The sequence below is a fragment of the Pyrus communis genome, chromosome 6 (assembly GCF_041283825.1).
Source record: "Pyrus communis isolate YQ-2024b chromosome 6, ASM4128382v1, whole genome shotgun sequence".
NCBI classification, from domain to species: domain Eukaryota; kingdom Viridiplantae; phylum Streptophyta; class Magnoliopsida; order Rosales; family Rosaceae; genus Pyrus; species Pyrus communis.
In genome coordinates this window covers 1,130,425-1,157,708 of record NC_142570.1, presented here as the reverse complement: position 1 = coordinate 1,157,708, position 27,284 = coordinate 1,130,425, and the positions used below count along the sequence as shown (strand labels likewise).

Genomic DNA, 27,284 nt, shown 5'->3' with positions numbered 1-27,284 from the left:
TAACAAATACGAATTTGAACTACTTTATTGTTAGCTCATTATAAGGTTCAGCACACTTTCTCATAATATCATTTGTTACAAAAATAAAAAAATAAAAAAATAAAAAAATAAAATAGCAGCATCACGCGCACCTTTTCATTGGGTTGATTATAAGAAGATTCAACTATTTTATAAAAAAGATGCTTTCTCGTTTCTTTTTTTGTCAGATTATTTTTTGTGAATGTAATTAGACAACGTATTTGTAGTTACAAATGTTTTTGTTTATGATTGATATTTTTGGATTATAAACGAACATTTTATATAAATATATAGAAAGAGGAATTGTTTGAACTCAATACTTCGACTGTAATCAACCAACTACGTGACGAACACCTTGCTATAATATGTAATGTACTAAAAACGAACAAAAAAACAAGATCCTCAACTCCTTTATAACATAATCCAAACTACCATCTGTCTTTCTTCCCCTCCGCCACTCACAATCTCTCTCTCTCTCTCTCTCTCTCTCTCTCAAGAAGCTAATCAGAAAATGGAGAGAGAAGACGACAGACCATCTCTAAGCTCGCCATTGATTCGAGCTTGCGAAGAAGATGTAACTAAGGAGACTGGGAGAAATAACCATGGAATAAAGGGATTTAAAAGAGAGGAAATAGTTAAAGAAGTGAAGAAGCAGATATGGCTGGCAGGACCTCTTATTTGTGTGAGCTTATTGCAGTACTCGATACAGATAATAGCTGTTATGTTTGTAGGTCACCTTGGTGAATTATCTCTCTCCGGTGCTACCATGGCCCTTTCTTTCACTTCCGTCACCGGTTTCAGCTTGTTGGTACGTTTGCCTCCTCTACATCTATGATTATTGGTTCAGTATCGCTTAAGCGTTTACCAGATAGTAAGTTAATACTGCGCTAATCGGTAATCACTCTTTAGACCCACTTAACACAGTATTGTAATATGCATGATTGTCCAATCCGCTCTTACTTTTTAGGTCATCACTGAAAGATTAACTCTAAAGAAGTTCACTCAAATGGAAAAGTGTTTAATTTTATAGTTTATGTGACTTAAGAGTTTCATACTTTAGATACTAGGATACAATTGTGTTAAACTTACACCCCATTTAGCTTTATGGATGCTAGGGTTTGTGTTGAAGTTACAACCCTCTTCCAAGTTGAAACAGTTGATCTTTCTATAAGTTTCTGATAATCTTTTCGGTTTTCGATTCAAACAGATGGGAATGTCAAGCGCATTGGACACATTATCCGGCCAGTGCTATGGTGCAAAGCAGTACCGTCTGATGGGCATACACATGCAGAGAGCAATGCTTGTTCTTTCACTTGTTTGCATACCTCTCGCCATCATTTCCGCAAACACAAAAACAATCCTAACAGCTCTAGGCCAAAATGCTGCCATTGCAGCAGAAGCTGGGGAATTTGCGCGCTTCACGATCCCTTCCCTTTTCGCATACGGACTCCTCCAGTGCCTCGTCAGATTCTTACAAACTCAAAACGTCGTGTTCCCGATGATGCTGAGCTCTGCGGTTACAGCTTTGCTTCACATCCCTCTCTGTTGGGTTCTTGTGTTTAAATCCGGTCTTGGTGGCAGGGGAGCTGCCCTGGCAATTTCAATCTCCTTTTGGATCAATGTGTTATTATTGGCGCTTTATGTCAAGTTCTCTTCATCATGTGCGAAAACTTGGACAGGCTTTTCGAAGGAGGCTTTTCACAACGTTACTACATTCATTAGGCTTGCTGTTCCTTCAGCCGTCATGGTTTGGTAAGTTTCTCGTATATAGTTTTTCGACGTTTCACAATGTTCCTACATACGTTATTTTTGTTGAGAATATCAGGTTTAAGAATGGGAAAAACAAGAACAAACTCCGGAAATCGAAAAACAAATAACCAAGATAAATAACATCAAGAATTTACGTGGTTCAGCAATATGTGCCTACGTCTACGGGATACCAACAACAATCTTTCACTATATCAATAATGAGTACAACCAATAATCTTACCAAATCTCTAGAACTAGGAATTGATGAAAAACCTGAAAGAACAAGAACAAGAAATACATTATCTCTTTTCTTTTCTCTCGCACACGCTTTACAATAATCTCTCACTCTAATCCCTAGAGTGGTATACAATTTATTGTTTTGCTCCGTCCAATTCAAAACTAGTACAATAGCTCCTTTATATAGACATAATAAAGGTCTTCTTCAATAAGGATTACTAATCCTAATTGGAATCTAGTTATGAATCCCTTCTTCAATTGAGAAAACAACTCCAATTGGGAAAACAATTTAATCCTCTAAGACTATAATTCCTTATAGACTTAGGACAACTTATCATGGGCTGTAAAAAACCCAACAATCTCCCCCTCTAGACCATGAGGAAGGTAGAACATAATAGGATCAGAACTCCCATTGATCGAACTTTTCATGACCAGACTCCCCTTGATCGAACTACCCATAACCAAGCTCCCCTTGATCGAACTACTTATTAACCAAGACCCTCTTGATTAGACTTCTCTTAACCAGGCTCCCCTGATCGCAATACCCATGACCAGACTCCATGTGATCGAACATCTCATCTTCATTGGCAAAGGAAATTATAGACTTCTTTGCCAGAAAGCATCTCTTATCTTCATCTTGGTCCAATCAGCATCAGACATACTTGCTGGCTTGCTCTTAACACCTTCAGTAAAGCATGTCCTCCTCTTGATTTCCACGTAACCCAATTAAAGCGGGTTGCACCCTCCATTCTAAACGGATATTAGCCAAACCAGGCTCTGATACCACTTGTTGAGAATATCACGTTTAAGAATGGGAAAAACAAGAACAAACTCCAGAAATCAAAAAACAAATAACCAAGATAAATAACACCAAGAATTTATGTGGTTCAGCAATATGTGTCTACGTCCACAGGATAGCAATAACAATTTTTCACTATATCAATAATGAGTACAATCAATAATCTTGCCAAATCTCTAGAACTAGGAATTGACGAAAAACCTGAAAGAACAAGACCAAGAAATACACTATCTCTTTTCTTTTCTCTCACACACACTTTACAATATTCTCACTCTAATCCCTAGAGTGGTATACAATTTATTGTTTTGCTCCGTCCAATTCAAAACTAGTACAATAGCCCCTTTATATGGACGTAATAAAGGTCTTCGTCAATAAGGATTACTAATCCTAATTGGAATCTAGTTATGAATCCTTCTCCAATTGAGAAACTAACTCCAATTGGGAAAACAACTCCAATTGGGAAAACGACTCCAATTGGGAAAACAATTTAATCCTCTAAGACTATAATTCCTTATAGACTTTGGACAATTTATCATGGGCTGGAAAAAACCCAACTAGTGTACTACTAAGATCTGTTTTGTGAGAGTCTAAGATCCTAATGCTGTTGGAAATGAATTTTAACAGCTTGGAAATGTGGTCGTTTGAAATGATTGTTCTTCTATCCGGTCTTCTTCCAAACCCGGAGTTGGAAACCTCAGTGCTTTCTATCAGGTTAGTTCCGAACTGTGATGATCATTCTTCCATAGTTTACGTGTTCTAGATTATCATATATCTTGCACTTTTAACGTTGTTACTTATCAAATACATCGATTTCCAGTTTGAATACAGCGGCAATGGTTTGGATGATCCCTTTCGGACTCAGTTCTGCTGTGAGGTGAGCTATGTTATGACACATCTAAACTATAAACTCAATAAGCTCTTACAACTTAGCACTCGAAAGTTAAGACTGGCATTGAGATTAAACCGTGGCTTTACATATCTGTTCTGTTTCTGCGACGTGCAGCACTCGTGTCTCCAATGAATTAGGAGCAGGGCGTCCAGAAACAGCGCGCTTAGCAGTGTGCGTTGTGTTAGTCATGGCCATTACCGAGGGTCTATTGGTGGGATCGGTCCTGATACTGATACGCAACTTCTGGGGCTACGCTTATAGCAACGAAAGAGAAGTTATCGATTACCTTGCAACCATGATGCCTATACTTGCAACATCCAACTTTCTAGACGGCCTCCAGTGTGTTCTTTCGGGTACTGCTAGAGGATGTGGGTGGCAGAAGATTGGAGCATATGTGAATCTCGGGGCGTACTACTTGGTTGGAATTCCTTTGGCTATTTTGATGGCTTTCGTCCTTCATGTTGGTGGAAAGGTAAGGAGAACAAAAAAATGACGAAGCGAAAAGGGTTTTTCGGTTTTCTTCTTTTCCTTCCCTTCCATATAACTTTGTCTGTCAAACTGTTTTGAGTAGGGGCTCTGGCTGGGGATCATCTGTGCACTGATTGTGCAAGTGTTGTTGCTTCTTACCGTAACCATACGCACGAACTGGGAGAAAGAGGTTCCATTCTTTCTTTCTCAATCAATCAATCAATCGAAACACAAATTATACTTTTCCTCTTCATCATGTTTGCTTATTACTGATATATTGTTGGATTTGGTTAGGCAAATAAAGCTACAGAAAGAGTGTACGAGTCAACAGTTCCTGTGGACGTAGTCACATAGTGTCATGAAGCCGAACTACGACGGACAACAGATTCCACGTACACTAGGTGCAAACGCGTAATGAATAAACCTCCGGAAAAATCTTGCCAGTGTCAATGGTGGTGCAACTCGATATGATTTACAATATGCAACTGATTAATAAACCTTTGTTGTTTATGAAGAAATTCAAGAATATATTCCTATTCTACAAGGAATTCATTTTTGCTAAAATGATTCAAAATATGCGTTTTCTTTTCGGTTTTCGCAAAAGAATAAACTAGGATGGAATTAGCAAAGAACAAGAATGAGGGTTCAGTACATGTCAATGTTGGAGGATGACTTACTTGTCCAAAAATCCTAGCATGCAAAAGCTTCCAGGTTCCATTTGTAGGCTGCAAAACGGCACACCCTACTACTTTCCGATTCTGAGAAACTCACGGAGCTGCCGAGGGACACAGGGAACCTAATCAACCTCAGAACATTGGAAGCACATTAACTTTTTCTCTGCCAAACGGATTCACCAAAAACGGATTCATCATAAAGAAACAAAAAGACAACATGAATCCATAACATTGTCTTTCATCTCTAAGTTCGATAACGGTATGAATGTTGGCACCTAATTAGTAATTACCCTCAACAATTAGACCAGGAAAAAATGAAGCAACACAACACAAGCCCTCAAATTTTAGCCTTACATGGACTAGGTACAAATTTTCGGTTTAATGTCATCAAAATTATTTTTACACCTCCAAACATAATTATCTGCATCGTGATTATCTTCGACTTCACCGAATGTTTTCTCCTCCCTATAATCTCAACAAACAAAAGCCATTGAGAACCTTGAAAGCAGATGTAAAAAAGAAATGAAGATATACTTCATACATTAGCAACATACTTCATTAATGTGAGACCCGCCGCAATCTTACACCTCTCAAACAAATAAGATATATGATTCAGTGCATAGAATGTTCTTATTCGGGATGTTGAAATTCAAGATCTAGTTTCCTCTTTAGATGTGTTCTGTCAGCACTGCACAAGAAAGAGTAAAGAAAACAATTCAAAATCCGCACTCTACTCAATAACACAGCTAACACATAAACCGGGATACACTTGGACCGTTTGATTCCAAGAGAGATGATGCTAAGTCTAGAATCCTATCCTTTGGAATCTGGTTTTGTATACTTTATATTGTTATCATATTATGAGGTTTTGAAATCACTTCAAGCTAAAGTGTACAACTGTGATGCAAATTTGAGAGAGAACAGAAATTTAAACGCATTAGGAAAGAACATGTATAAAGTGTATTACCTATTAATTGTAGGTCTAGTTGGAGGTTTTGCTCCAAAGATAGAAAAATCAACTGACACTGGTTCATTCCTGCTTGTATTTTCACCAGCAGCATGTCTGGCTTCACCGAAATGATCATCAATCTTATCAACATGTGAATTTCCTTCAAAACCATCACGCTTTGGCATCACTCTCCTTGATTTTCGTGGAGGTGATAACACAGTAGGACCATCATTTGGATCAAAATCTGAAGCCTTAGATTCACGCTTTGGAGCAGGTCTAGGAAGCTTGTCTGGATACGTAGGAAGAGGGGCAGATGTAAAGTACCTAAAGAGTACCACAGATATCACACACGGAACAACAAGAGAAAACAAAAATGTGTAGATACTCAGTTGAATAGCTAGAGTCTGATACCTGTGCTCTAATGCCTGCTGTACGGAAATTCTAACTTTGGGGTCATAAGTAAACATCTTCGCTAACAAATCTAGGGCATCATCACCAGCCACTGGAAACAATGAACGCAAAGGGGGTGCTGGAACATATTGGTATTCCACATAATCCCGGAGGTATACCATATCAGGCCACTGAGAAGGTGTTGGAGTCCCAAAAGCCGCAAAAATCTTTCCTAATTGATCAATATCACTTGATCCCTATTAAACATTTCAAATCAAACCAATATGTAGTCAGAAAAAGGTGCACCCAGTATAAACTTCATTTATGCATGGCCCATGGAGAGCAATAACAAAATTGCACATGACAAAACATTGCAAAGGTGATCAAAGTTGATTTATTGAAGACGTCAGTAAAATATTAGCTAGTGAGAACCATCTTCATTTTAACTGGATAAACATTCCACAGAAATGTGCAGTAAAGTAAAATCTCAAAAGTGAGACACAATTGGAGGTGGCTATTATAATGAGCTCACGAAGATGCAACCCAATACAGGATTTTCTCTTGGTGTAAAATATTATCTAACAAACTCATGTTTGTTTTTTGTCACTGCCAGAAACGAGTACTTGTAATAAGAATTTGAAAACATGAACACATAAGCGAGAAAATGAAAACTATAACAGCACTAAAAACATATTGGCTAATGGAAAAGAGTACCACATAAAAAGAGTTTCACTACAATAATGAAATATGGATTTACCTGCAAAAAGGGTCTGCGTAAGAGAAGTTCAGCAAATATACAAGCTGCAGCCCAAACATCTACCCCAGGTCCATATTGCTTGGTGCCAAATAACAGCTCAGGTGCTCTATACCAACGGGCAAAGACCTATTAATATGTGTCAAGGTGTTATAAAGAGCTTGAACCTAAAAGCATGCTAATCACTGAAAGAAAATGCACTTTTTAGTGGTATATAAAAGAAACACCATCTTTGTAGACTTTGAAGGAATGCGCCAAATTAGCAGATATTTGAATATAATTTCCAAAGCAAATACGTCATCTATTAATAATTTAAGGAAAAAAGGGTCATATATACTGGTTTGTTGTACAATCTAACGAAAAACTATTAAGACGGGAGTCTTAATATCTTAAGGCCATTTCGAAAGTGTTTCATTCTAAACAATTTACCAAATACCCACCACATTTGTTTTACATTTCTCACATGGATAGTGTAATAACCAATACCACCATGGAGAGGAGGTTTCTAAAACAAGTGAAGACTGGCATCAAACCAACTCACAGTGCCAAGGACAAGCAGTGGCACTTTAGTAGGCTTGCTTTCAGTAAAAAGTATAAAATTATACGTAAAGAGATCTCACTCAAAATACCATCAAGACAAGGAGAAACAAACCTGATGAGTGAACCTGCGATCTGGGCTCCCAAATATTCGTGCTAAACCAAAATCTGCAAGTTTAAGCTGCCCATTAGGTCCTATCAACAAGTTGTTAGGCTTCATATCCCTGCAAAGCACAATTAGCACACATCTCAGACAAATAATAACAACCAAATAATTATCTACAAAGAAGGCTTCTAGACAAAAGGACTACCTGTGTAAAACCCATTTCTTGTGGCAAACAGCAAGTCCTTTTAACGTCATCTGAAGGTATGACTTTATGTCAGCTGGTGATAGGAATATATTCCGATCACGTATAACAGCTTCAAGGTCCGTTTCCATGAATTCAAATACAAGATGCAAGTTTCCTTTATGTGGGAATGCTTCAATCAACTCAATTATGTTCGGATCTTTCAGCTCTTTAAGAAGCTTAATTTCTCTGAGGGCTGTGAAATTCACCCCTTCCTTTTGCTTCCCAAGCCGAATTTTTTTAATAGCAACTGTCTGTCCTGTCTGCACAAGGAATGTATTGAAACCGAAATCAGAATCGATAGAGACTACTCATCAAACTTATTACGGTGCATTCAGTTATAAGCAAAAGAAAAAGAAACTTTAAACCACTTCAAAAGAATACCGACTCGTTAGTTGCTCATTTGGTAGCTCAGAAGGGTGAAAAACCATTCTCAAATTATAACAACAATTTCCATTTTTCTAACGGCAGAGGTATATGCAACATTGTGTTGAAGAACTCCATTTCAAAGGCGACTAAGTATTCGGTGTCTGCACTGAAAATCGATTGCAACCCAACCCAGTTTCTAAGTATAGCGGAAAGTTCAAAAAAAAAAAAAAGACTTTAAGCTACAATGTTATACAATTCCATCCAAAAAAGTGAAATTCTTTTCACATTCAGAACTCAATTTTCTCAGCAAACAAACAAGTCCTTAAAAATCAAATTCCACAGACACACACACACAAACACGCAAAATGCACAACCCAGAAAACTCGAAAGATTACACAAAGCAAAAAGAAATTTTCAGAATTTGACAAAAATTCCCCGACTGAAGAGAAATGGTAGGGCTTTTACCTTCGTATCAATGGCTTTGTAGACGACTCCATAGGTACCTTCACCAAGAACCTCGCGCTTCAGATACCTATCCGCCACTTTCTTAGTCAGATCGACCTCTGCCATTGTCACTCTCCTAGTTATCACCTTACTGAAGTTTAATTCAATTTACGTTTTTACGGTGAAGTTTCTGGGTGAATTTTCTATACACAATTGGGAATTTTCCGGGAAAATCATTTTCTCGGGAAAATTCTTTAGGGTTTTAGCATTTGGCGCAGACGAGAAAGCCGTTGAAGCCCCAGAGAGACAGAGACAGAGCGTGTAGAAGCAACGTCAATTTCAACGTTATTTGTTTATTTATTATTCTGCTTTTAACCGGAAGTGGTTCGCTTTTTAATTTTGAACATTATTGGGGGTATTTTAGACTTTTGACTTGTTCTATATTATAATTTGGGCTTGGGCTGAGGGAAGTCCAAGATTATATGCAAACCTTTTTGGGCAACTGATATGTAGCCCAGTAGACCCGACTACCCGCTCGACGTGCCCGTATGTGCGTAAGCAATGATGTCATGAATGGCATGATTGATATTTTTGTATTGATATCAAAAGTATGACTCTTCATGGACTCCCTGTCAGCTGACAATTGATTGTCTAAGCCCTCAATTCCCGCGCTAATACTATAAAATATTGTGCCAATAAATGAGGTAAGCAGAGTTCTTATAGGAGATTTTTGCTCACAGCCTACACTTTGGTGTGTGGTCACCATACACCTAATCTATTGTTACATTTCATTTTACTTAACTTTGAATAACTTTTTCTAAAATTGAAAAAGTAACATTTAACGTGAAATTTAGCTAGAATTAAGTGAAAAGACACATGACAAATGATTAGATTATGATGAGCATACACTAGTAGTCTCTCACTATAGTGATGAGCAAAAATGTTCTTGAGTTCATATAGTCTTACATTAGCATTTCTCAAAGGAATATCCATGTGGTGGAATCGATTAGCCTCACCCCACAAGTAGCTTTATTATCTTTTATGTGTAAATGAATAATACATGGATAAACAATAATATCATTTGTCGATATTCGACAAATGAAGCTCAAATGATTAAGAGTGTATTTACGTCTATGTTTGATTTTCCCATCTCCAATGTTACCAGTACAAAAAATAGTAATATTGTATCTGCACATGAAGTTGACGTTGAATCATCCAAAATTTGAAGTTGTGTGTTCAAACCTCGCTTTTACCTTGTATTGAAAAAATTACAAGATCCAAGATACAAAATCCACCACTAAGGATATGACTAATCAAAAAGTGTGTTCTCCACTGTTTATAAAAACAAAAAGTTGGCACAAGCAAATATTGACACAAATTTGAAAGGTGTGGGGGTAGAAAATGGGAGGTGTGAAGCTGTTTGCAACAAAAGAAAGCCTTTTCAGTGCTAGGATTCAGTGGGCATTGAAGCTCAAGGGTGTGGAGTATGAGTTCATATTAGAAGATTTGGCAAACAAGAGTCCCCTCCTCCTCAAGTACAACCCCATCTACAAGAAGGTGCCGGTGCTTGTGCACGGTGACAACGTCGTTGTCGAATCACTTGTGATCCTCGAGTACATCGAGGAGACATGGAAGGAGCACCCGTTGCTGCCTCGGGACTCATATGACCGAGCCACAGCTCGATTTTGGGCCAAGTTCAACGATGAAAAGGTACCCCTTTTGTGCAAAACATGTATGCAAGTGACACAGCTATGCCTTTTGTGCGCGGCTAGCGAATTTAACACTCCGTTTTCTTGCCTCATGCATGCTTATAAAACATTCAGTTTTGAGTGCAGATGGGCCTGTGTTTGTTCCTATATGGTAGAGAGAGAATCTCTTAATCTTTCCCGACTCGAAACTAATTTTCTTGTGTATGTTCACGTTCCAGCTTGTGCCTCCAGTGTGGACAGCTTGCACGGGAGAAGGCGAAGCGCAGGAGAAGGCGAAAGAGTCTGTGTTAGAATCACTAGCACTTCTTGAGAAGCAGATCGAAGGGAAGAAGTTTTTCGGCGGAGAACAAATAGGGTATCTAGATTTAGTATTGGGATGGATATCTTACTGGATAAGTGCTGTTGAAGAAGCTGGAGGCAACAAGGTACTTGAAGCAGAGATGTTTCCATCTCTCCACCAATGGGGTCAGAACTTCAGCCACACTCCGCTCATTGAAGAATGCATTCCGGCTAGAGAAGCGTTTGTCGCCTACGTCCAATATGCCATCATTTACATTCGTTCCATATCCGCCAACAAACCATGATGACGTGCTCAATCTCTTCACCTCCGGATCTGATTACTGTTATGAGTCTTCCTCTTGTCTATGTATTCTGCTACAATAAATGAAACAGCGAAGAAAGAAGCATTTCAGTTAATGTTATCACTTGACAGAAAAACGATCATGTACTAAATAGAAACAATCATCACATTGCAGCACCGCATTGTATCGAAACCACTTCGAAATTCTGATGTGGAGGGAACAATTTAGATGATCTTCCATTAAGAAATAACTCACTGCTCGGTTCTAATGCGAGTTTAATGAACCACAGAGAGCAGGTACAAAATGCATATTATAGCAAAACCACTATTCGAGGAGAAGCCGATAGTGATGCAAATTAGAACAAGAAGCTGTAAAATCAACTAACCTTGTATCGAAACTTAACTGCGTAAATCTAAAGACAACAGCGAAAGAATGTAGAAAGCAACCGACGAAGGGAATAAGTGGACAGTTCAAATTTGGGATAGATTAAAGAAGGAAAGTTTGGTAAAGTCGGATCTTCAAGTATTGACTACTCATAAGCGTCACACACATCACTACATTTCTAGAAGAGGGTTCAATTGGTCGTGATGCAAGAAGCAAATTCTATCCTTACTTCCTAAGTTTGAAAGTTCAACAGATTAGGTGAGATTAAAGTTCATCTAAGCTTACTAAACAGTGCTTTTGAGTAATAAACATGAGAGTTGATTGACTTACAACTTTCTCTGCAAGAAATGTGAAGCTTTTCGAAATCCCGCCTTCAGACCAATGCTTCAAAAGATTGAAAACTTGGTTTGATTTCAGAATTTGCGGACTTCAAAATGGGAGATGAAACATGGAGAGAGAACCCACTGTTGCCAGAAGATCCATTCGAAAAAACAATGGCGCGATTTTGGGCAAAGTATGTCGACGAGAAGGTAAACAAACAACATTCACACTGCACTGCAGGTGTGTGTGTGTGTGTGTGTGTACATGTATGAATGTTTGTACATTTAACTATACATATATCGAAAAAGAGAAGCTAACGAGCTTTGATGTCAAGGAAGAAACACCTAAAAGGTGAATCTAATCTGTCCAATAAACAAAGCATCACGCAGCCTTGATATTTCCCGATATACATACATATGTGTATGTATAATATGATCCTTAAAGGTGAATCTAACATCTATATTTGACTGAAACAAAAATTATGTCATTGCACGGTGACAACAGCACCAGAAAGCAGTTCCCCCACGTTTGCCTGGGCCAACTGCTAGTTCTTCATCAATGTAAAACCATATAAGGAATGGATCCTTCGTGCTAGGCTCTGTGTCGTCTCTCTGGCCTAGACTGATCTCAAGGGTTTTCAAAGGTCCAATGTTTATTTGGATGGACTCAAAGACGAAGGCTAGTATTCTTTCCTTCCAGGCAAGTCTTCCTTCAAACGTTAAGCATCCAAATGGCCCGAAATACACTCCGTTCTCAATTCTCTTTCCCTGATAACCCCGACAGACATTTGTTAGCCTCAAAAGTTGAAATGCAACTAGGAAAATGCTACTCGTGCCTGTGTTTTCCGATTATTCTTGACGATGAGAACTTCTAAGAGCTCCTATTTAGTTTTGAAAAACAATAATATCCAAGCAACTTCACAAAGAAATGGCTCATCACAAAATGTAGGCACAGAGTGATCGAAATTGAGATAAAAAGACTTACAGCAGCATCAAATCGCTGAACTGCGGTAATAGGGAAGTAGCGACCGCCCCTCAATTCCTTCTGCAAACACCACAAAACAATGCTCATTTCTGATATAAAGGGCGAAAGATTGAACATTGTTATGGCACAGGTGAAAGCTTTATACTAACCTCAGCAGTAAATATGAGCATCCATGTTCTCCCCGGGGATTCTAAGCGTGCTAAGAAACCCGGAAGGGTCGAGCTTTCCCTTCTCAATGACGGATAGAGCGGACAGAACCTCCTCCTTCTCAACCCGTCTTGTTTTCGCGGCATTTTTGAGCAATTTCACACTCTCCTCCACTTCCTTAACACAACAATAACAGCATAACTTAATCAAAATATAAGTTCTTTCATTAGTATGTGCCTCCCTAAGAAGTGCTTCTTCACTCAAGAAGCACTTTTTAAGTTTTTCTGCTGGATGATGCAGTCCGAAGCGTTTTTTGTTGTCAAAAAACGCTTTTAGCTAATTTTTGCAACTGAAAGAAAAAAATAATGAGAAAAGCATACTTTGGTGGGTTGTGGTGGTTTCCTGGACAAGCTGAGATGTGGCGGTGGCGCTTTGTTCGCCGCCATCAACGGTTGCTCTGGTTCTTGTGGTGGAAAATTTGAGGATGGGATTGCGATGTGTGGGCTTGGATTGAGGTGGGATTGGAGGGGGAGACTTGAGGGTCTGAGAAATGATTGAGAAGAATTGAGAGCCAAGGAGGAGGAGATTGCTGTCACTGTGTGTGAGGCTGAGGCCATTGCTGCTGTCACTCTCTATGTGCCTATGGGGTACCATGCAACACCTCCCTCTTTTGGGTCCTTCATTCTATCGAGATTCTCTCCTGATCTTTCGAGTTCGGAGCTGTTGGACTCGGAAACTCACACCATCCATTTTAAATTTTGCGTTTCTTTCACCTTACCTAAATTAAAAGTTCAAATCTTTCTTTTAAACGGCTAAGATTTTTGGTTTTTAACATAGAGATTTTAAAAGGATCTCGATTCGATTTGTTGATCCTTTCATTCACTTTTTTTTTTTTTACAAGTGGATTAGATTTCTATATTTTAAAACAATTTTGGAAAAAAAAAACAATTATTTTCAAATTTTAAGAATGAAGAATTGCAAGGATGACACGTCAATATTTTCACTTTTGTTCATTCACAATTAAGTAGTTAAAATGATACTTAATATTACAATTTAGTAACATTTTTCTTCACTTGTAAGTGAGCGTTTTTAAGTTTGATTTCTTAAAAAATAAATTTGAATCAAATTATTATTATAGCTAGCTTAATGTAAAACGTATTTACCTTCCGCTTCTGTTGAGTTTAATTGTTAAAAACATATCTGATGCATATCTTTTTTTGTAACTAAGTTGATACTAAAAAATAGTTGTCTCTTTCGAATAATTTTTTTCTTGTAAATTAACAAAATTGACCTCAAAAAGTTGAATTGATAAATCACGTGATTAAACTTAACGAAATAATGGATTCAAATAAAATGTACATGGCATATTATCAAAAAGTTTTAAATACGAATGGTTAATTGTAATTTTATTTTTCTTGAAGTGGCTAATTAGAAAATTGAAAAATAATATGGAATATATGTGCGACCCGATCGGAGAAAACGGATTTAACCCGCGAAAGTAAAACGAATTCCAAATTTCCAGGTGAGAAGCAGCGTTAAAATCCATATATTTCTCACTCTCACGCTCTCACACTCTCTGCCTCTCTATCTCCTCCTCGTGCTCCACCTCCTCCGCCCAACCACACCACCGCAGGTGGCGATCAACCAATGAGCGACGCTCCCGCTCCGTGCATTTTCTCCGCCAGCTGACCCTTCACAAAAACAAAAGAAAACAACCTTCATTTCCGATCAAAATCACCAAAACACCACAATGTCCTCCTCCCGCAAGCTCCTCTCCACTCTCCTCCGCACCTCTCTCCGCCGAACCGCCTCCGCCACAAGACCCGCAACCCCTAGATCCCCCCTCACGCGGCCGTCGGGGTACCTCCTCTCGCGCGCCGCTCACTACTCGACGTCATCGGCCGCAGCAGCCACCGCGCCTCCCACGCTCGCTTCGCCGTCAGTGAGCGGAAAAATCACAGATGATTTCACAGGAAAGGGCGCCGTTGGCAAGGTCTGCCAGGTGATCGGAGCCGTCGTTGATGTTCGGTTCGACGACGGGTTGCCGCCGATCCTGACGGCTCTCGAGGTCCTGGATAACTCGATCCGATTGGTGCTCGAGGTGGCTCAGCACCTTGGTGAGAACATGGTGAGAACCATTGCCATGGATGGAACCGAAGGGCTCGTTAGAGGTCAGAGAGTCCTCAACACTGGCTCTCCCATCACTGTAAGATCCTACTTTCTGGCTTTCTATTTCTCAAAATTCAATCTTTTCTCGTGTTTAAGAGTTTATTTATTTAATTTTGTATTAAAAAATGAATTTATTGATTAAATTTTGAAACTTTTGAATAATGGGGTTTTGGAAATTTATGAATTGTGTATCTGAAATTTGTGTGGATTAGGTGCCTGTTGGCAGAGCCACCCTTGGCCGGATTATGAACGTTATCGGAGAGCCGATCGATGAGAGGGGTGATATAAGTAAGCAGCAGCTGAAGCTCTCCAACTTTTTTAATTTGTTTTGCATTTGTATTATTTGTCAATATTATTAAGTTATAAATGTTGTAAATGAGTGCTGTTTTGCTTTCGATTCATCAGAGACCGATCATTTTCTTCCCATCCATAGAGAAGCTCCGGCTTTCGTTGAACAGGCTACTGAGCAGCAGATTCTTGTCACTGGAATTAAGGTACGTCGGCGGTGTACTAAATAAATGATGGATATGTAGATGCTAAGGGAGCAAAAAAAAAGTTGAAAATTCAAGCTAAATGTTGGTGATGCATACAATTGGATTGCCAAACTCTGGAAAGGTTTTCGGTGTCTTTTTTTGTTTGTCGTGGCTATTTTTAGACTGCAACAGATTCGAAGAGAGACTTTCTTCTGTAAAGTAGTAGTATTGTTTAAATTTGAAAAGAAAACTTGTCCTATTGCTATCATATAGTTTGTATAATAGTATGCTCTTTGTTTTCTGCATATTAAGAGATCTCGGCATCAACCGAAACAAATAACATTTGTGTCTAACCTTTATCAAGGTTGTTGATCTTCTTGCACCTTACCAAAGAGGAGGAAAGATTGGGCTCTTTGGGGGTGCTGGTGTCGGAAAAACCGTGCTTATCATGGAACTCATCAACAATGTTGCCAAGGCTCATGGTTGGTTCCATTTAGATGCTTTTTAGTTATCCTCTTTGTTGAGTAATGATATCTCGGGTTATAAAATGTTTCATCTCCTTCTGCAGGTGGTTTCTCAGTGTTTGCTGGCGTGGGAGAACGCACAAGAGAGGGTAATGATTTGTACAGAGAAATGATGGAAAGTGGTGTCATTAAGCTTGGAGATCAGCAGGTTAACTTACTGCAACATGACATAATAACTGTCCTACATTTCCTTTGCATTATGTTATTCTCAATTCCGTTCCCGTGGATTCCAGAGTGAGAGTAAATGCGCCCTTGTCTATGGACAAATGAATGAACCTCCTGGTGCCCGTGCTCGTGTTGGGCTCACAGGGCTGACTGTGGCTGAGCACTTCCGAGATGCTGAAGGACAAGATGTGCTTCTCTTCATTGATAACATATTCCGCTTTACTCAAGTAAGCTCTCTCAGCACACACACGCACACATTGTTCAGTTCATATATTTCAACTTCTTCTAACCAAATACCGCCCTTTTATTTATCTTCTCTTCAGGCTAACTCAGAAGTGTCTGCCTTGCTTGGCCGTATCCCATCCGCTGTCGGTTACCAACCTACCTTAGCTACTGATCTTGGAGGCCTTCAAGAGCGTATTACTACAACCAAGAAGGGTTCCATTACTTCTGTTCAAGCTATTTATGTGCCTGCTGATGACTTGACAGATCCGGCACCTGCAACCACTTTTGCCCATCTTGATGCCACCACTGTGCTGTCACGACAAGTATGTAGTCTTCAATTTCCAATTAAATTATGAAGCAGGAATGACTATCTGCTTTTTCTTCTGCTCCTTATGTTCTTAGATCTAACAATTGGTTCATGGTCAGATATCTGAGCTTGGCATCTATCCTGCGGTGGATCCCTTAGATTCTACATCTCGCATGTTGTCCCCTCATATTTTAGGAGAAGATCACTACAATACTGCTCGTGGTGTTCAGAAAGTTCTTCAAAATTATAAGAACTTACAAGATATTATTGCTATTTTGGGAATGGATGAGCTCAGTGAGGACGACAAGTTGACTGTTGCTCGTGCCCGTAAGATTCAACGTTTCTTGAGCCAACCTTTCCATGTAGCAGAAGTCTTCACGGGAGCTCCTGGAAAATATGTTGAGTTGAAAGAGAGCATTACCAGCTTCCAGGTGAGCATCTTCCATATTTCCCTTTTTGTCTTGGTCCTGAATTAGTCATCACTTTGATTTTTCTAGAATCGATTCCTTTATGTGCTAGCCCTACAACTCTCTGACGTTGTGTTGAGGGATTTCATTTCTACAGGGAGTTTTGGATGGGAAATATGATGACCTTCCTGAGCAATCGTTTTACATGGTTGGCGGAATTGAAGAAGTCATTGCCAAGGCGGAGAAGATTGCTAAGGATTCGGCTGCATAATCACTCGCATTAAGTTGGCTCTTCTCTATAAAGCTATATTACCAAAGAGCTAATGTTGGCTTTGGAAAATCTCAGGAATTTCAAAAAAAATCTTTTCGGAGAAATATAGGTTTGTCATTCCAGGGACTATTTTTGGTAGGTTAAGGGTTGTGTTAGGAAGAGAATTGAGGAAGGGACATGTTCTGTTAGGCTCCATTCCCCTTTGTGCAATAAGGTATGCACTTGCGTTGCGTATATTTATTTATCTATCTATAATCATTTGAGTTTCACACCAGAGGTTTTCTTCGTCCTGTGTCGGTCCACAGCTTCAGCTGCTTATAGGGTTTCTTTCTCGAATGGATGCAGGTCGATCCTTCATCCTTGGCTCTCAACGAAGGAGGTAAGTTACCACCTTTACTCATTGAGTTGGTTTGTATTCAGCTCTGAAATTCTGTTTGGCTGGTGAGAAAATGTGGGAAAAGTTGAGTCGGAAAAAAAAATCATTTTATTTTTCTTTCGTGATTAAACACGCGAGTGGTGTTTAATCTTTACATTGCATTGACGTACTAATAGAAGTACTTTCTTTATTCGCGATCTTCCTAATTGAAGCTACAAATTAAAATTCTTTCGGAGGAGCTTCAAATCTTCAAACGACAAGTTGCATTGTTTGTTGTTACTCAGTCGCTGATCTGCGTTTGAGTACAACAAACAGGCTAACAAATTTCTTTGATTCGAGGACGGAGGAGGATTCTTCGAGTTTCTTGCGGAACAAGTCAAAAAGATGATCCAGATCAATCTCCTCCCCGAAATGCTTCTGAATCATTCCCTCCATCCCGGATCTCACGCCGGAGGCAAATGCCTTGGGCTGTGGTTTGTCCCCGCTCAAGATTTCCATCGTCTCTGTGCTGAAATATCCATTAGCTTTCACAATCGCTTCCACGTCTTCGAGCGAAGCGATATATTGTGGTATGTTAAAGGAGTCCACTTTCTCTTCGGAGATGATACCCTACTCAAGAAACAAAAATACCAAGGTCAAAATGGTCACCAACTTAAAATAACAAGGCAAATCGTTTCTCTAGAAAGTACTTGTGCGCATAAGCTAGAAGTACTTTTTCTTAAGCAGGTTGAAATGTTTATCACAAAATCTAAGTGCTTCCTAAAGAATCTGGCGGATGTTTCTCTAGAAAATGCTTCTATGAGCAATAAACATTTATAATTTTTTATGTCAGATGTAACCAAAAGTGCTTTTGGAGTCAGAAAGCGCTTTTAATCATGTTAGAAGCAATCCCAAATAGCGCTAAAGGAAGCGTGTTACAGAGAGAGCTCTACATAAAGTCATTAAGTTCTATGATGTAAATACACTGAGCTGATCATTTCTTACCTTCTTGGCCATGTCCATGAGGCAGGATCCAAAGAGTTCTTTCGCCGTGTTGACGAAAACTTCTGCATGAGGGATTCCATTGGGGCGGCCGGGGACGACAAACGCCATCAACCCTCCGCTTACAATCTCTTGTGCTCGAGCACTCAGAAAGCAGTCCATGTCCTTGGCATACTGAGCTTCATACGCCTTAACAACGTGGTTTGCCGATTTCGAGTAATGAATCCGCCCTTTGTTCCAAGCCGGCGAGTTCACGTCCACCACTTCTTCCGGGACTTTCGAAAGAAATTGGAGGGAATATGAAGAGTAAGCAAAGTGAAGAAAGTCCTTGGGGAAAAGCCGAGAGTAAAAAGAACCCGGCACGCCTGCTGCGTAGTACCGCCTGTCCGAAGGCATAGATTTGAAGAGCTCATTGAAATCGTTGGACGCGTGATCGTTGAAAAAAACTTGGAACTCAGGGAGCTGAGAATTGTGTCCTTGGCCTTGACACTTTTGCTCCACAGCATCAAGTACGCTTTGCACTGCATGGAATGTGTTAGGCCCGACGGAGCAGCCTAAATCCGTGACTCGAAAGGCGTTCATCGAACAGATCATTTTGCTATCGAGCTTTTCGAAAATTGCTTCCTTGATCAGTTCCTTGCCAGCTTCTATGGCTTTTCTCTACAGAAAAGATAAAGAAGAGAAGCTTGAGTTATTTTCTCCTCGTCAACTTGAAACAAGCTTCCATTATGTGAGTGAAAATTATACTGCCCCCTAGTGTATCTTATACGTCGAAATTTTTTTTTATTGTTAAATTTTAGTGCATCTTGCACGTCAAAATTCTATTATCTATCCATCAAGTAAGTCAGGAACAAAGTTAGAAATCTTCTTTAATGCGGCAACCTTAACCTCTAGACTTGAGAAAAAAAAAATCATGATTCTTCTATAATTTCATTACTTTTATTTTCTTCTCAAATTTCATTAAGCCAACTTGTAGACATTTTTCCAAATGATAAGCTTATTATACATATTATGTGAAAATTTTAACTAAACTACTTAATGTGATACATTCAAATTATGCAAGTGTCTTTGTTTTTTCTTCGTCCGCACAAAACTTCAGTAGGAGCAACTACCCCCAATGAGCCTCTGCTACCTCCGTTCTTGAAGTGAGTACTGTCTTTCCCAATGACATTTTTGACATGGAATGTGGCACAATTTGTTTCATTGAAAAAGATATGCATTGAAGTTTTTCTATCCTTCAAAGATGAAGTAAAAAAAATAATACTTCGATCCCCACCAGTTGAATAGTGATAATTTTATATCCTTATTTAATGGCATGCACTGGTAATAGTGTAACACATTACACGTATCATTCGATAAAGATATAGGACATAACACTCTGACAATTGACACACCTGCAATGCTGAGTTTTTTCTGTAGCTGTAGAGGCTATCTCCACCGTTCATCGGATGCGCCACCAATTCTGCCATCCCTCTCTCTCTCTCTCTCTCTCTCTCTCTCTCTTATGTGTTTATCTTGTGGATTAATCGTTGATCCTCTCCTGATCAAGTCCCCTATTAATTTATACCACTCGGAAAACTTTGACCAGTAAAAAGAAAGAACAAAAAGTTTAATTTTGAAATGGAAAGTAATTAAGACATTGATCGACTAAAATGAGCACATGCATGCATCACATTTAGTCGTCAAAATTTACCCGAAATTAAAACAACCAATCACTAAACCACAACATATATATAAAGCCATATATTACATCTGAACATTTGAAAATGATCATAAATTTAAGCATGCATGGAGTCATTACGTGGTCAAATTTGGTCAAAGGGAATAAAATATTGGTACGACAAGTCTACAAAACTTTTATATGTCGTCATCGCGTGCGTCATGGATGTTGTTGCTCAAACTTGTCAAATCTAAGCCAAATTTGTATGGACTGTTAAGATGTTGCCTACAACAAACTCTGCTGCCACCTGAGTTACTTAAGAATCGGCGGCATGGAGCGTTATTCGTCCGTCGTTTGTCGTTCGAAGGGGACACTCTCCAAAGATGACACCCAGGAAGGTTGATCTGAACGGGCGCTATAGGAGAGGATTGTGCATTCTTAGCTCAAGTAGAACTCGTGTCACATGTAACGGTAGAAAGTTTCTGTTATTGTAGATTTAATCATGTCTAAAACACAAATCCCTACTTAAATCAACAAATAACAACTAGGACTTATGTCCAATTATTAATAATTTGGCATGAATTCAAATGTCACGTATTAATTCTTACTCTAATTCTAATTTATGTATGAAATTTGCTAAATTAATCGAACTATATCAAAATAATTTGTCTGACTTGACTTATCTTCTCCAATACTTTATACCTATATATATCCTATATAGATGTTTTCTTTGATAAAAAAATTTAAATGTTTGAGGAAACAGTAATTGCAACTCTTGCAGCAAGTATTGTTGACACCTAAGTATGTGAGAATGCGTCACTTATATGTGCAAATAAACGTTTTTTTTAGGAGAACTTCCTGATTTTGTTTACCCGATACGTGACCATCAACAATTTCTTTTTTCACTCGAACGGTTCAAGGCTGCGGAGAAATGCTCATTTACCAGACTTGATTTCATTTGAGTTTTTCAGAGTTTAGATATAGGGTTATAACCAGTTGGTTGCTCTCGATCTATTTAAATTTTGTATTAATGAGTTGCAATTTTTGTTGGTTCTGAAGGGACAAAGATAATCTGCAATAGGACTAGAGATATATCTCAGTGAGACAACAAATTTTTTCGAACGAAAGGATTCAAACATTATTACTTGCCGGTCTCGTGTAGCATGTTGCAGTTTAGTGCTACTTTCACAACCCAACACATAGTTTGGATAGGAATGTGATAGTTTCATAAAAAGTTGATGACTAGTTCACGAATTTTTCGTTCAATACTTGTGCAACTATCTCATTCTTTCTTTGTATAACTTGAATTTATCTTCTCCAATGCTTTATTTATTGCTTATTGCAAAACAATTCTCTCTATATGAACCCAAACAGATACCTAAATTATATCTCTCTGTATATGTTTGTCTATCAAAGATATTTGAGGAAACTAACCGTTGTAACTGTGTGCAAGTATTTTTGAGATCTACAAGGCAATCTAAATGTTAAAAGTTACACTAAACTTTTCTTGGGATGCAAAAGTGAAATTGGCTTTTTGAGCGTCTTTCTCTCTTCTGAGAGTATTTCTCACCTTTCTGAGTTTTTCATTGTCGGTTTTTCTCCCTAGCCACCGGCCCGAGCTCCGGCAAGGGTCGGTGGCAGTCCTCTGTTTCCTTCCTTGTTCTTCTTCCTTCTTCCTCCCTTCTTCCGCTTCTCTCTTCCCTCCCCTCAAATTCCCTTCCACTTCCATGTCTCTCATCTCTCCCTCTTCCTCTGTTTTCAATTCCTTCCAATCTCACTTCGGGTTGGATTCTTTCCCTGTTGCTTCTTCTTTCCCGATCTGCAACCTCTTCTCTTCACAGCACTCGGCTGTGTTTTCTTTGGAAGGTGTGTAGAGTTTTTACTCAGGTGTACACACCACCACCTTCCATTTGCTTGCCTTTATTGGCACTGTTGTCGGTGGATTTTCCACCGGCTTCTTTCTTTGGTTGGTTGCGATCGGCATGTGGATTGTTGCAGGTTGGAGGAGTTTGGCTGCTTGCTACCGGTTCGGGGCGTTGGTTTGTGCTGGTGTGGATGTTCTGTGGTGTTGGAGCATTAGTTTTCTTCATGCCTGGGGTTTTGGTTGGTCGGCGTGCTGGACGGCTTGTGTTCGTGTCTTTCGACATTGCCGACATTGGAGGGGATTGTAAGGTTCTAGGAAGTTTTGTGACTTTGTTTGTGTGTGTCTGGGGGCCCAAAATTTGTTTTGGGCTCTTTTGTGTGTACTGTTTAGGTCCACTGTTTTGTTTTATACTTATGTAGTTTGTGGACCTCTTTGTATGTTTGTTTGGCATTGGGCCCTGTAATATAATGTCCAGTTTTCCAAAAAAAATGAAAAAAGTGAAATTGTTAGGATGCCATGTGTCAGCATCATATTAATAGTATATGTTGTATAAATAGGCAGCTTAGAGAGGAAAGGCGTTGATTTTATAATAGTTGTAATAGTCTTCTCTATAATACAAGTTATTGTGCAATTGAGAAATAAGTGGAGTTGGGTTCTAACATTGGTATCAGCCGGTCGTTCGATTCCTCTCAATCATTTACTCGTTGTATGACGCATCTCGCTTCGCATAAGGCCATGGAATCTCGCGTCCCAAATCTGGGAGCCATGTTCGCTGAATTCAAGAACGAAGTCAAGAGCAGTCAAAACCTAATCTTGCAGCAACTGCAGTTGCTTATGGCGAGAGGTGGTGGTGGATCGGTCGGGTAATTTTCGAAGCCAACCCATGCAAATCCTCATTTCCAGGAGGGGATGTCATGGTAGGAACGTTTTGTCGTAAAAAAAAAAGTAAGAGCCGACTTACCTGTTACAAGAGTAATGGTGACAAAGTGTAATTCTAAATTTTTAAAATTTTATTGAGAAAAAGATAATTTTGTAAGTTTATGAGTGCACTCTTAACAACTTTGATGCATTAGTGAAACAAGAACTTTGTAACGACAATTAGATTAGAGTTCTTTTTTTTTTATTTTAAGCAAAATATTATAACAAATTACCAATATAACCATTTTTTTTGACAGAATCATTTGGAACTCTACCATTTTATCTTGCTTTTCTTTCTAGAGTAGAACATTTCTCTTTTCACTATTTATTTTTATTTTTTTAATAAACGATATTATCTCTTGCTTTTCTTTTCACTAAGGGAAATAGAGTGAGTTTAGTTTCACAATGGTCTAACAATAATGTGGTTCAAATTTGCCTTTAATAAGAATCAAACCTAAAACCTCTCACTTACAAGTGAAGAGGAATATCACTAGACCGTAGTATGACTTCTCTCTTCACTTTTTTATTCTTAGTTTTGATCCATGTTGTTTGAGAGGTTAAGCATATGTGGTACACTAAAATGCAACACATCAAACTATTATCTATATGATAATGGTCAACGGAAAAATAAATAGCAGGTGAAGATTCGATACAAATTTTTGTTCTACAAATTTAAATAAGCAAAATGTCAGGTAGTCGTAATAAAACGCCAAGCATAACAATGATCAAAGAAAATACAAGTCGAAAAGCTCGTCTAGGATTCTGACGGTACGAGTCGAAACGCCAAGTATATTCAAATCAATTTTCCTTGCGTTTTAGCGCAACAAAAAACTGGATTGTTCTCCCTGACTCGATCATAAACCGTTGCTGTTCAAGCTTCGTACTGTACAAGTCGAAAAGCTCGTCTAGGATTCCTTCTCCAAAATGCTGCTTGATGAGTCCCTCCAAGATTGCCCTCAGATGAGATGCAAAGTTTGTCAAGACACTGTCATCTACGTTCATGTGAGGCAAATGTTCCATTCTCTCTATGCTAAAACATCCGTTTTGCTCTACAACGGCTTCCAGTTCTTGAGCAGACGTGAAATACACAGGTACATTGAAAGAATCTACTCCCTCTTCTGGAATAACACCCTGCATTGAGGAAGAACATCAACATATAGCACCAGTTGAACATATAGCGCAACTCAACAAAGAAAAATCGTGAACATAAATACGTGACATAAAATTCTCAAATTTCTTTCACCTAGTATTACCTTTCTAACCATTTCCATTAGGCAAGCTTCTAAAAGTTGGAAGGTCGCACTTGCCAAATGACGGGTACCATTGGGGCGGCCTGGAATGATGAGTACCATCAGTCCTCCGCGCACCATCTCTTGTGCCCTGGCATTCAGAAAGCACTCCATGTCCTCAGCATGTTGAGCTTCGTAAGCCCTTACTACTTCATTGGTTGAATTTGAGTATTCGATTCTCCCTTTGTTCCAAGCAGGACTGTTTCTGTCCGCTACATCTTTTGGCACTCTAGAAAGCCAATGAACTGTGAAAGAAGAGTGGAAAAAATGAATTGAAGCGTTAGGAAATATGCGACCATGGAAAGAACCAGGCACGCCGGCTGCATGGTATCGCCTGTTGCGAGGGAGGGCTTTGAAGAGCATGTTAAAATCATTCGCAGTGTGATCATTGAAGAAAACTTGAAATTCGGGGAATTGGGAATTCATCATATTAGATTGATACTTGAGCTGCACGGCCTCGAGTATGGTTTCGACCACAGAAAATGTGTTAGGCCCAACGGAGCAACCCAAATCCGCCATCCGAAAGGTGTTGGAAGATCGAAAATTTTCTATGTCAAGCTTTTCTGCAATTTCCTTGACTGTAAGTTGTTTGGCAAAATCCACATATTTTCCCTACAAAAAAGAGACCGAGCATGTTAATTTTATTTTAAAGAATTCATAATTTACCTAATCCATCTGATTAGCAGTCGCTAATTACAAATAGATTTGTAGATGTAGGACTAAATTAGTTTCGGTTCGGACTGCAATTCACACAACCAACAAATCGTGCAGTTTTCAAACGGAAGAGGATCCTCTCCGGATCCTCTTTTGGGATTCTAAGATCCCAACATTCTAGCTGTTTATCGTACATTATACGGTTAGTTTTTGTCATTTACTATTTGTGTTTAATTTTAAATAAAAAAATCAAATAATTTCTAATCGCACGATATACGATGAATGGTTAAAATACGAGCATTCCTAGGATCCTCACAATTTGGATCCAAATCCTTTTCAAACCTCCACATTTTCTTTAATATAGAAACAACTTTATCTTTATGCTAGAAACCCCACATCAGTTAGAGAAAGAAACAAAGAAGAGTTTAGATATATCAATCTCATTTCAACTAATATCGAAACTTTTTGTGATAAAATCGCACACTTGACGTATGCAATTACCAAATTAAGAACAATATTCATCTTGTTCGAAACTTTTTGTGATAAAATCGCACACTTGACGTATGCAATTACCAAATTAAGAACAATATTCATCTTGTTGAAAGTGGACCGTATTGCTTGTCTCTCTGATAAATCTACACTTTATAAGATAAACTTCAACAATACATTCAGACGCACTATAAAATAGACGCCATATTAATATCGTAGATCTCTTTTTTATATAAATATTTCATGAATGGAATTTCAAGATTAAGACTTTCTACGAAAAGATTAAATCTTTGGCTAGTCACATTAAATTTCTACAAATTTTTTTTACTATGGACTGACCAACTCCATCTCTCCATCCACTTCACTTACAATAAAAGTAAAAATAAAAACAGTAAAAAAGAACCTGGATAGTGGAGTTGTTGGCATAGCTGTTGGGTCCATCTCCGCCGTTCATTGGAAATGCTTTGCAAAATTCACTGCTGTCTTGTGCTGCTGCCATCTCTCTCTCTCTCTCTCTCTCTCTCTCTCTCTTTCTGCTTCAAACTTGTAAAGTGAAAAGATGATCGTTTTCTTGGTCTTTTGACAGTGACAGATCCATCTCGCAAGATCTAAGGCTTTCCTCCTATCCTCCTACTCTCTCCTTCTCTTCATCTGAGCCGTTCGGATTTATTTGACGTAATCCAACGGGTCTCTAAACTGCCTCTCTCCGCTCTCTGTTTCACTCTCTCCTACTCTCTCTTCTCCTCTGCTCAGATCCTCGGCTTCCTCAACTCCCAATATCCAATCACCTCCATCCGCCGGGACATTGTCGGCAAATTCCACAATGCCAGCCAAAGCCCAGAAGACAAAAAATACCAATCTGCCAAAACCCAAATGAAATTCAGAAGCTTGTGAAAAATCCAGAGAAAAAACCCATATGACAAATCAGAAGCTTTTTTTGAGAATGAAGGAAAAAGAATGGAATTTGATGATGAGGGAGAAGGTGGTGAAAAAGAATAGAACTAGGTGATGAGCGAGAAAGTAAAAAGAGAGAGACAGAGAGGCAGTTGGACGGGAAGGAGAAAAAAATGAAGAGCATTTGAGAGAGAGAGAGAGAGAGAGAGGGTGTACTGGAAAGGCAAAAGAAAAATGAAAAAGAAAAAAAAATGTAAAAGATAGAATTAAATATTATTATTTTTATTATTTTAGTTCTTAATTCGATCCGACACAAAACGTTTCACTAAGTTAGTCTAGTTTAGTCTAATCTAAGTTAGTCTAGCTTAGTACGTTTCACTAAGTTAGTCTAGTTTAGTCTAATCTAAGTTAGTCTAGCTTAGTCCTTAAAGTTAGTCCAGTCCGAGTTAGTCTGATCCAACAAACGCACACCAACTTCTAATGTGTTTTCCTTTGGTAATTTTTTTCTAATTGTAGAAAGTTTAGAGAACAAAATGAAATTTTTTTAGTGTCAATAATAATTTTCTTTTCTTTTACATTAATTGTTTCTCATCCTCTTTTTTTTTTTTTTTTTTTTTTTTTTTTTTTTTTTTTTTTTCTTGTCTTGGTTTTTGTCAAACTTAGTTATAGTGATTTCCATTAAATAAAAAACTAGAACGAAGAAAAGAGAGTTCAAAAGACGGCCCACAATCTAATACAAGGCCAACATTAAAAAAAAATGCAAAAGAAAGGCCTAAAAGGAGCCAACTGAAAAATAACAACAAAATCCTAAAATCAGAGACGAAACCAGTATACACCAAGTTAAACGTGCCTCCAGTGCAAGGCCACC

The 27,284-nt window shown here is 38.7% G+C and overlaps 7 protein-coding genes across 13 annotated transcripts; 3 read left to right on the top strand and 4 right to left on the bottom strand.

The window, feature by feature from the left end:
- The first annotated feature begins 452 nt into the window (after nt 1-452).
- On the top strand, nt 453-4,736 carry LOC137711405 (protein DETOXIFICATION 16). Its single transcript, XM_068450640.2, has 7 exons — nt 453-826; nt 1,226-1,770; nt 3,428-3,514; nt 3,621-3,677; nt 3,807-4,164; nt 4,264-4,350; nt 4,455-4,736. The coding sequence occupies exons 1-7, from the start codon at nt 530-532 to the stop codon at nt 4,512-4,514; spliced, it is 1,491 nt and encodes a 496-aa protein (XP_068306741.2). The 5' UTR covers nt 453-529; the 3' UTR covers nt 4,515-4,736.
- Nucleotides 4,737-5,009: 273 nt separating this feature from the next.
- Nucleotides 5,010-9,329, bottom strand: LOC137711406 (cyclin-dependent kinase D-3). 3 transcript variants are annotated; one of them, XR_015963304.1, is made up of 8 exons: nt 8,646-8,991; nt 7,776-8,074; nt 7,580-7,688; nt 6,931-7,056; nt 6,195-6,430; nt 5,802-6,107; nt 5,389-5,522; nt 5,010-5,299 (listed from the first exon to the last, which is right to left on the bottom strand). XR_015963304.1 is itself a non-coding variant. In XM_068450642.2 (7 exons), the coding sequence occupies exons 1-7, from the start codon at nt 8,748-8,750 to the stop codon at nt 5,465-5,467; spliced, it is 1,239 nt and encodes a 412-aa protein (XP_068306743.2). In that variant the 5' UTR covers nt 8,751-9,329; the 3' UTR covers nt 5,010-5,464. The 3 variants fall into 3 exon arrangements, 1 of the variants encoding a protein (XP_068306743.2); XR_015963305.1 differs by having other exon boundaries at nt 5,010-5,306; nt 8,646-8,970; XM_068450642.2 differs by having other exon boundaries at nt 5,010-5,522; nt 8,646-9,329.
- Nucleotides 9,330-9,824: 495 nt separating this feature from the next.
- Nucleotides 9,825-13,526, bottom strand: LOC137710245 (uncharacterized). 3 transcript variants are annotated; one of them, XR_015963306.1, is made up of 5 exons: nt 13,131-13,526; nt 12,753-12,927; nt 12,604-12,663; nt 11,629-12,386; nt 9,825-10,987 (listed from the first exon to the last, which is right to left on the bottom strand). XR_015963306.1 is itself a non-coding variant. In XM_088695304.1 (4 exons), the coding sequence occupies exons 2-4, from the start codon at nt 12,894-12,896 to the stop codon at nt 12,099-12,101; spliced, it is 492 nt and encodes a 163-aa protein (XP_088551430.1). In that variant the 5' UTR covers nt 12,897-12,923; nt 13,131-13,248; the 3' UTR covers nt 11,887-12,098. The 3 variants fall into 3 exon arrangements, 2 of the variants coding, with proteins under 2 accessions (XP_088551430.1, XP_068305278.2); XM_088695304.1 differs by lacking the exon at nt 9,825-10,987 and having other exon boundaries at nt 11,887-12,386; nt 12,753-12,923; nt 13,131-13,248; XM_068449177.2 differs by lacking the exons at nt 9,825-10,987; nt 13,131-13,526 and having other exon boundaries at nt 11,887-12,386; nt 12,753-12,788.
- Nucleotides 10,026-11,029, top strand: LOC137711494 (putative glutathione S-transferase). The gene is made up of 2 exons (XM_068450737.2): nt 10,026-10,334; nt 10,552-11,029. The coding sequence occupies exons 1-2, from the start codon at nt 10,026-10,028 to the stop codon at nt 10,915-10,917; spliced, it is 675 nt and encodes a 224-aa protein (XP_068306838.2). The 3' UTR covers nt 10,918-11,029.
- A 711-nt stretch (nt 13,527-14,237) lies between the features above and the next one.
- On the top strand, nt 14,238-19,514 carry LOC137710570 (ATP synthase subunit beta, mitochondrial). 3 transcript variants are annotated; one of them, XR_015963302.1, is made up of 11 exons: nt 14,238-14,956; nt 15,132-15,207; nt 15,325-15,413; nt 15,757-15,874; nt 15,961-16,064; nt 16,150-16,308; nt 16,405-16,629; nt 16,733-17,044; nt 17,178-17,505; nt 17,597-17,670; nt 18,677-19,514. XR_015963302.1 is itself a non-coding variant. In XM_088695303.1 (9 exons), the coding sequence occupies exons 1-9, from the start codon at nt 14,501-14,503 to the stop codon at nt 17,289-17,291; spliced, it is 1,653 nt and encodes a 550-aa protein (XP_088551429.1). In that variant the 5' UTR covers nt 14,238-14,500; the 3' UTR covers nt 17,292-17,565. The 3 variants fall into 3 exon arrangements, 1 of the variants encoding a protein (XP_088551429.1); XR_015963303.1 differs by having other exon boundaries at nt 14,362-14,956; nt 15,973-16,064; XM_088695303.1 differs by lacking the exons at nt 17,597-17,670; nt 18,677-19,514 and having other exon boundaries at nt 17,178-17,565.
- LOC137710571 (loganic acid O-methyltransferase) lies at nt 17,753-20,195 on the bottom strand. The gene is made up of 3 exons (XM_068449636.2): nt 20,043-20,195; nt 18,652-19,308; nt 17,753-18,276 (listed from the first exon to the last, which is right to left on the bottom strand). Exons 1-3 carry the CDS (start codon nt 20,115-20,117, stop codon nt 17,944-17,946), a joined length of 1,065 nt encoding a protein of 354 aa, XP_068305737.2. The 5' UTR covers nt 20,118-20,195; the 3' UTR covers nt 17,753-17,943.
- Nucleotides 20,196-23,697: 3,502 nt separating this feature from the next.
- Nucleotides 23,698-26,756, bottom strand: LOC137711571 (loganic acid O-methyltransferase). The gene is made up of 3 exons (XM_068450823.2): nt 25,926-26,756; nt 24,344-24,991; nt 23,698-24,221 (listed from the first exon to the last, which is right to left on the bottom strand). Exons 1-3 carry the CDS (start codon nt 26,019-26,021, stop codon nt 23,889-23,891), a joined length of 1,077 nt encoding a protein of 358 aa, XP_068306924.2. The 5' UTR covers nt 26,022-26,756; the 3' UTR covers nt 23,698-23,888.
- Between the last annotated feature and the right edge of the window lie 528 nt (nt 26,757-27,284).

Excerpts from the sequence above, each read along its gene's own strand:
- LOC137711406 (XM_068450642.2), bottom strand. The coding sequence starts at position 8,750 with ATGGCAGAGGTCGATCTGACTAAGAAAGTGGCGGATAGGTATCTGAAG. Across the intron at positions 8,075-8,645 it reads ACAAAGCCATTGATACGAAG|ACAGGACAGACAGTTGCTAT; the intron begins GTAAAAGCCCTA and ends TTCCTTGTGCAG. Across the intron at positions 7,689-7,775 it reads AAGAAATGGGTTTTACACAG|GGATATGAAGCCTAACAACT; the intron begins GTAGTCCTTTTG and ends TGTGCTTTGCAG.
- LOC137711494 (XM_068450737.2), top strand. The coding sequence starts at position 10,026 with ATGGGAGGTGTGAAGCTGTTTGCAACAAAAGAAAGCCTTTTCAGTGCT. Across the intron at positions 10,335-10,551 it reads CCAAGTTCAACGATGAAAAG|CTTGTGCCTCCAGTGTGGAC; the intron begins GTACCCCTTTTG and ends TTCACGTTCCAG.
- LOC137710571 (XM_068449636.2), bottom strand. The coding sequence starts at position 20,117 with ATGGCAGAATTGGTGGCGCATCCGATGAACGGTGGAGATAGCCTCTAC. Across the intron at positions 19,309-20,042 it reads GAAAAAACTCAGCATTGCAG|AGAAAAGCCATAGAAGCTGG; the intron begins GTGTGTCAATTG and ends TCTTTTCTGTAG. Across the intron at positions 18,277-18,651 it reads TCATGGACATGGCCAAGAAG|GGTATCATCTCCGAAGAGAA; the intron begins GTAAGAAATGAT and ends TTTCTTGAGTAG.
- LOC137710570 (XM_088695303.1), top strand. The coding sequence starts at position 14,501 with ATGTCCTCCTCCCGCAAGCTCCTCTCCACTCTCCTCCGCACCTCTCTC. Across the intron at positions 15,875-15,960 it reads CAATGTTGCCAAGGCTCATG|GTGGTTTCTCAGTGTTTGCT; the intron begins GTTGGTTCCATT and ends CTCCTTCTGCAG. Across the intron at positions 17,045-17,177 it reads AGAGCATTACCAGCTTCCAG|GGAGTTTTGGATGGGAAATA; the intron begins GTGAGCATCTTC and ends TCATTTCTACAG.
- LOC137711405 (XM_068450640.2), top strand. The coding sequence starts at position 530 with ATGGAGAGAGAAGACGACAGACCATCTCTAAGCTCGCCATTGATTCGA. Across the intron at positions 3,678-3,806 it reads GGACTCAGTTCTGCTGTGAG|CACTCGTGTCTCCAATGAAT; the intron begins GTGAGCTATGTT and ends TGCGACGTGCAG. Across the intron at positions 4,351-4,454 it reads GCACGAACTGGGAGAAAGAG|GCAAATAAAGCTACAGAAAG; the intron begins GTTCCATTCTTT and ends GGATTTGGTTAG.
- LOC137711571 (XM_068450823.2), bottom strand. The coding sequence starts at position 26,021 with ATGGCAGCAGCACAAGACAGCAGTGAATTTTGCAAAGCATTTCCAATG. Across the intron at positions 24,992-25,925 it reads CCAACAACTCCACTATCCAG|GGAAAATATGTGGATTTTGC; the intron begins GTTCTTTTTTAC and ends TCTTTTTTGTAG. Across the intron at positions 24,222-24,343 it reads TAATGGAAATGGTTAGAAAG|GGTGTTATTCCAGAAGAGGG; the intron begins GTAATACTAGGT and ends TCCTCAATGCAG.
- LOC137710245 (XM_088695304.1), bottom strand. The coding sequence starts at position 12,896 with ATGCCGCGAAAACAAGACGGGTTGAGAAGGAGGAGGTTCTGTCCGCTC. Across the intron at positions 12,664-12,752 it reads TGCTCATATTTACTGCTGAG|AAGGAATTGAGGGGCGGTCG; the intron begins GTTAGTATAAAG and ends TGGTGTTTGCAG. Across the intron at positions 12,387-12,603 it reads TTCAGCGATTTGATGCTGCT|GGAAAGAGAATTGAGAACGG; the intron begins GTAAGTCTTTTT and ends CGGGGTTATCAG.